This window comes from Hakea prostrata, chromosome 4 (genome assembly GCF_041222555.1).
Source record: "Hakea prostrata isolate BN-2017 chromosome 4, UWA_Hpros_2, whole genome shotgun sequence".
NCBI classification, from domain to species: Eukaryota; Viridiplantae; Streptophyta; class Magnoliopsida; order Proteales; family Proteaceae; genus Hakea; species Hakea prostrata.
Genome location: NC_142603.1, coordinates 13,541,508 through 13,547,149, shown reverse-complemented (window position 1 = coordinate 13,547,149; position 5,642 = coordinate 13,541,508). Strand labels below are relative to the sequence as shown.

General features: G+C 39.0%; 1 protein-coding gene across 1 annotated transcript; it reads left to right on the top strand.

Annotated features, from left to right (window-relative positions):
• Nucleotides 1-479: 479 nt before the first annotated feature.
• LOC149018036 (heat stress transcription factor B-4-like) lies at nt 480-2,818 on the top strand. The gene is made up of 2 exons (XM_089152369.1): nt 480-1,018; nt 1,110-2,818. The coding sequence occupies exons 1-2, from the start codon at nt 770-772 to the stop codon at nt 2,013-2,015; spliced, it is 1,155 nt and encodes a 384-aa protein (XP_089008495.1). The 5' UTR covers nt 480-769; the 3' UTR covers nt 2,016-2,818.
• Nucleotides 2,819-5,642: the final 2,824 nt, after the last annotated feature.

The window sequence follows — 5,642 nt, the reverse complement described above, 5'->3', positions numbered from 1 at the left end:
AAGATTCTTCAACAAATTGTCAAACTTCTGCAATAAGGTCAAGGTTTCCCGTCTAGATCAGAACTTTACAAAATGAGCTGATGTCATAGAACTTTTTTTTTTTTTTTTTTTGGATAAAGATGTCATAGAACTTCTGCATGCTCTTAAACCAAGGATAGAGAAATTATATGCTATTTTCATTTTAAACCCTGAAGCTTAAAAGAAATCCTAATTAATATCAGCAAATTTCCAGGAAACCTAAAACAAAAGAAGAAAAACTACAGAACAGTAAACCCAAACTGTATATGTTCTTCTTTCTTTCTACCCAATACATATATGTTCTTTCTCTTTTCTTTTCTTTTTGGATAAAATAAGGATAGAGTGTGTTCTAAAGAATACCCAGATAAGCCTGGGGGTAACATGGTCAATATACTGTTATGTTCATGGCTTATATCACATCTGTGTAGTGTGTAGTACCCTTGAAAACTTTCGAGGTTTTAATGGATTCTTTTGGCGCAGGACCTTAGCCAGCAAGTGTGTGTGTGAGAGAGAGAGGTAGGTGTCACGGGTTTGTCTTGAAAGTCCCCTCTTTCACAGTTCTAGACAGACAGACAGACACATATTCTTCTCTCACTACAAAATCGAGGAACCAAAAAAGATAAAAGAAAAAAAAATTAAACCTACGGTAGCTTCAACACCACCACCACCACCATCAAAACATATTTTTCTCCAGCATCACTGACTGTGAGAGTCACTCTTCTTCTTCTTCTTGAGTGGGAAGTAGAAGCTGATGGCCCTGATGTTGGATAATTGCGAGGGAATCATGCTATCTCTGGACTCACATAAATCAGTCCCAGCTCCATTTCTCACCAAAACCTACCAGTTGGTCGATGATCCCACCACAGATCACATAGTTTCTTGGGGAGAAGATGACACCACCTTTGTGGTATGGCGTCCCCCAGAATTTGCTCGTGATCTCCTTCCCAACTACTTCAAACACAACAACTTCTCTAGCTTTGTTCGTCAGCTCAACACCTATGTAAGTTGGAAGTTTCATTCTTTGTTTATATACTCTCTACTTCTCTAGCTTTGGAGAATTGATTTGGCTTGGTTTCGTTTGAATTAACTAGGGTTTCAGGAAGATTGTTCCTGACCGTTGGGAGTTTGCTAATGAATTCTTCAAGAAAGGCGAGAAGCATTTGTTGTGTGAGATCCATCGGCGAAAGACTTCTCAACCTCATATACCCATTAACCATAACCACCAGCACCACCACAATCTCCATCACCCACATTCGCAGATCGGTTGTGGTGATGGTGGGCCGGCGTTCTTTCCATTCTCCAACCGACTTAGCATCTCCCCTTCAGACTCTGACGAGCAAGCCAATTGGTGTGACTCGCCGCCGCTCTCGTCTCCTAGTGGAGGAGGAGCAGCCCTAGGTGGGGGTTTTACAGGTGGAGTTAGTGGTGGAGGTGTTGGTGTCTACAACAACAGCTCAGTAACGGCGCTGTCAGAGGATAATGAGAGACTCCGGCGAAGCAACTCCATGCTCATATCGGAGCTGAATCATATGAGGAAGCTTTACAATGATATTATATACTTCGTCCAGAACCATGTGAGACCTGTTGCTCCGAGCAACTCGTATCCTTCTTCTCATCATCTTCTACTCTGCAACAGTAATGCCTCAGCTTCTTCATCTATCACAACACAGCAGCCTTCTGTTACTAGTAATAATACCACCATGGTGCAAAAGCCTCTTCACCAGCTGCTCGGGTTATACCATCATGATCCAAAACAAGCTCAACAACAAGTGAAAGTTTCCTTTAATTCCTCTACTACCAGTACTTTATTAAGTGATCTTCAGGAACCCAACAACAACAACAATAATAGTAGTCGACTGATGAAGCTGTTTGGAGTTCCTCTTCACTCTAAGAAGAGATTGCACCCAGAACCCACAACTATGGAGACCAACAAGACTCGTTTGGTGTTGTCAAAGGATGAGTTAGGGTTGAATCTCTTGCCTTCCTCTCCCTGCTAGCGACCCACTTAACTCGATTCAATATTCTCTGACCAACCCTTCTGTTTCTTTCTCTTTGTTTGTTTATCTTGTTTTCATCTTGGTCTTCTTCAATGCTGTCTGTGATGTGTGATGTAGGTCTCTCTGTATATAGGTATATGATGGTGCTTGTATTATCTTGTTTCCCCCCAGCCATTAATGCAGGTTGGTTGGTTTTTGAAGAACAAAGGAAGGATAATTCATTCATCCGCAACCATTGCTCTCCACTCTCTTCTCTGCTGTCCTTTTTGCTTACTTTCTTGTAGTAGAATTTCTAGTTTGTACCGGATGAGTGACGAATTATTCATTGCTGGTCTTTCAGTTACATTAATGTGATTTTGCAGAGACTTTGAATTGAAAGATAAGACTGGTGAGAGAAATATTTCAGTCTAGCTTTTTCTTCTGTTTCTGAACTCATACGAAAGCTGAGTAAGTTTTCCAGACGTTCAGGTTCTCAGGCATATGTTACAGCCTCATTGCCTACATGTTCTCTAGGCCTTTCTCTGCTTGCTGGATCTCATATATTAATGGAGAGATACGTACATCCTCCTGCAATTAAATGAAAGTAGCTGACACCCAAAAAAGTATTTGTCTCCCAAGATTTGATTATCTTTAGCAATATTTTTCTAACCTAAAATGGGCCATCTTATGTCTTATGACGCATAATAATCTTCTCTTTTCTTTGCTTAAACTAAACTGTCAGTATACGAAAGAGACCGGCAGAGAGAGAGAGAGAAAAAGAGAGATCATTCAAATGACAGTGAAATAGGAAAGCTGTGTGACTTGTCCGTGCTGACAGTGTAGGTTTATGGGTTTGAAACGGTTCTGTCAAACCCTTGTCCAATTCTCTCCCTGAGCACCAAAAACCTTTGCATTTTCCTACTTTAAGTATAAGATGTTCTGATCATATCCTTGAAGACAGTTTTTAGATCTCATCCTCACCTTTCTTAGTTCTTATACCTATCAGTTCAAGTTATAAGTTTTTTCAGGAACAAATAACCACACAGATGCAGAGATAAATAGAAAGAGAAAGCGTGTGCTGCGGCCTTTCTTGACTGTCAGACTAAAAACTTACCTCTTTATGGCTTTGGCTTTCTTTTGCTTGTCTTAATCCGCCAGCCCAATACAACAGAAGTCCCATGCAAAGTTTGACTAGTCATTTTAGTTAACTGTGTTCCCTAGCTAGCTAGATCTGAGGCCTTAAAGAGTGTTGTTCTCTCTCTCTCTCTCTCTCTTCGTTAAAGTATCATTTAGCCAAAGCAAAATGGCTAGCTAAAGCCATGAAAAGAGAGAGTTGAGGAGATGCAGATGGTGAAAGAAGTCAAGTGTTGAGTGGAAGAAAAGGGTATAGATTCTTCTGAGAAGAGGAAGAAAAAGGGCAAATTAGGTTTCAAATCCATATAGAATATCTGTGGAACCCTTGAGTTAGGGTTCTTTTTGGTATAAATAAATATTATAGTACGTAGCGTATGTTCGTGCAATCATTTTGGTAGATACCAAAAGGAAAATCCTAACCCTAGATTGACACCTCCGATAACCGTAGACTAGCACTTTTCTCTTGTTTTTGAGCTTGGCACGTGACAGTAATATCGCCCGTGTGGTCTAATAGGAAACAAGTCTCCAAGGCCCAAAAGAGTTTGAGATGGTGAAAAGCACATAAGGTTGTGTGGGCTTTATGAAATGTAAAGGTGGGCTCAGAAGAGCTGATTGATTGGAGTAAAAGTGCTTTAAACTTTCTCAGGAATCATCAGAAATGGATGTTTGCTTAAAGGTATTGCGCAACAGCCGTCTTGAACTATGGAGTATATTGGGAATTTGAATTTGTTTTCACTTGGTTTCAGAGGTTTCTGGAAAAAGGGGGAATTACAAGGCCGGTCTGCCTGCTTGTCCTTTGTTTTAGAACCAGACCCGACCAGACCGAAACCAAATCAATTCTGGTCCACATAAAGATCATCACCTAATAACTGGCAAGATTTTGGGTTCACTGTCCGGTCTGGTTCTGAAAATTATGAAAACATCCCTGTGTTGAGCGAGGCTGAGCAAAATCTGAGGAGCCACAGAATGAAAGTACTTACAGAGTTTGAAGCCCGAGCCATTGGCCCACAGGAAATCCATTTTACTTCATCCACTCCAAATGGGCTTGGTGGGCCTTTAATGGGCCCTGTGCTTGTTGGGTGAAAAGCTATTTGGTTTAGTCCTTTAATGCTCGCCATGACTTTTGTATTTTGCTTTTCTTTGTGGCTCCGTCACAGTAGCATAAGAAGGGTCTTTCGCATTGCCCTTAAAAAAAAAAAAAAAAAAAAAAAAAAAGGGTCTTTTGCTATTCCAATTTATATGAATGAGGGACCTATATGGATGTCTGGTCTGCCATAAAAGCTTTGCTTCTTCTTTCTCCTTCTTTCTTCTTCTTTCTTTTCTTTATTTTCTTTTTTATTTTTTTTTTTTTTTTTTTTAGTGAATTATTTCAAGACTTTAAAATAGAGGACCTTTGAATATTGATATTTTACTTTATCTTTGAAACACATATACTTCAGTTCCTTGTAAAGGCTAGCGTACCCTTATGTATAATAGGGAGAAAAGACTTCATCTATCTTAGTCCATCAGATATATTCTCCAATAACTCTTTACGATTTTCTTTTCACTTGCAAGCTCTTTATTTTCCTTTGTTCTTTAGGTAATCTCATATAATTTAAAGGGTAGTTTTGGATTTTAAAAAGAATAACGATGGTTTAGTGGCATTTGGACATTTAGTAAGGGCCTGTTTGGTTACATGAATCCAGAGATTTCAAATCTCTGGATTCATGAATCTGAGAATTAATACCCGTTTGGTTGTAAAAATCTCTAGATTCATGAAATCTAGAGATCACCTTTTTACACTAAAAACGTGAATCAATAGATTTATAGGTAAGGGGTGAAATTCAGAGATTTCAAAAAGCTATACATTTGCACATTCACAAAAATCATGTCGATCAAATAGTTTTTTAGGATGAATCCACAGATTTCATTCCACAACCAAACATCTAATTTTATAAATTATAACTCCATAGATTTGAAATCTCCAGACTCATGTAACCAAACAGGCCCTAAAGAATTAGATTAATGTATTCAACGTGTTGAAAACATTACATTACAACACAATGAAAGTCCAACTCGGAGTGTTTTTATTTTTTTCAAAGATAGTAAAAGATGTCAATGTTTAAAGGCCAATAGTTTTGGGCCTGGGCCTAGCATCTATAAAATCTTGAACAGGTTGCTAATGAATTTCTTGTTGAAGCCCATCTAAGAAATCATGTTATATGCTTTTGAGTTTTTTTCGTTTCAAGGTGGAGAGGCAAATAGACCCATAGTGTTGTGGGCCTTGTGGCTATATGTAAGCCCAACTTTATAACCTTATGATTTGCCTTAAAACTTCACTACATGACGGTGAAGCAACACAAAAAAGTGGAAGCAATTGGGAAAGAACAGATCCCCACCGCAGAACTCGAATAAAAGGATTTAAAGAGACCATGTGATTAGTTCACCAGTGTCAAGACTCAAGGCCCCATTGTCCTCACACAGCTTTTGGGTGAAAAAACTACAACAAAGTCAAAATTGAGGGGAGGGTGTTGT

What these genes read in the sequence shown, in the direction of transcription:
- LOC149018036 (XM_089152369.1), top strand. Translation starts at nt 770, where the DNA reads ATGGCCCTGATGTTGGATAATTGCGAGGGAATCATGCTATCTCTGGAC. An exon ending in TTCGTCAGCTCAACACCTAT is followed by an intron (nt 1,019 to 1,109) that starts GTAAGTTGGAAG and finishes TGAATTAACTAG; the next exon opens with GGTTTCAGGAAGATTGTTCC.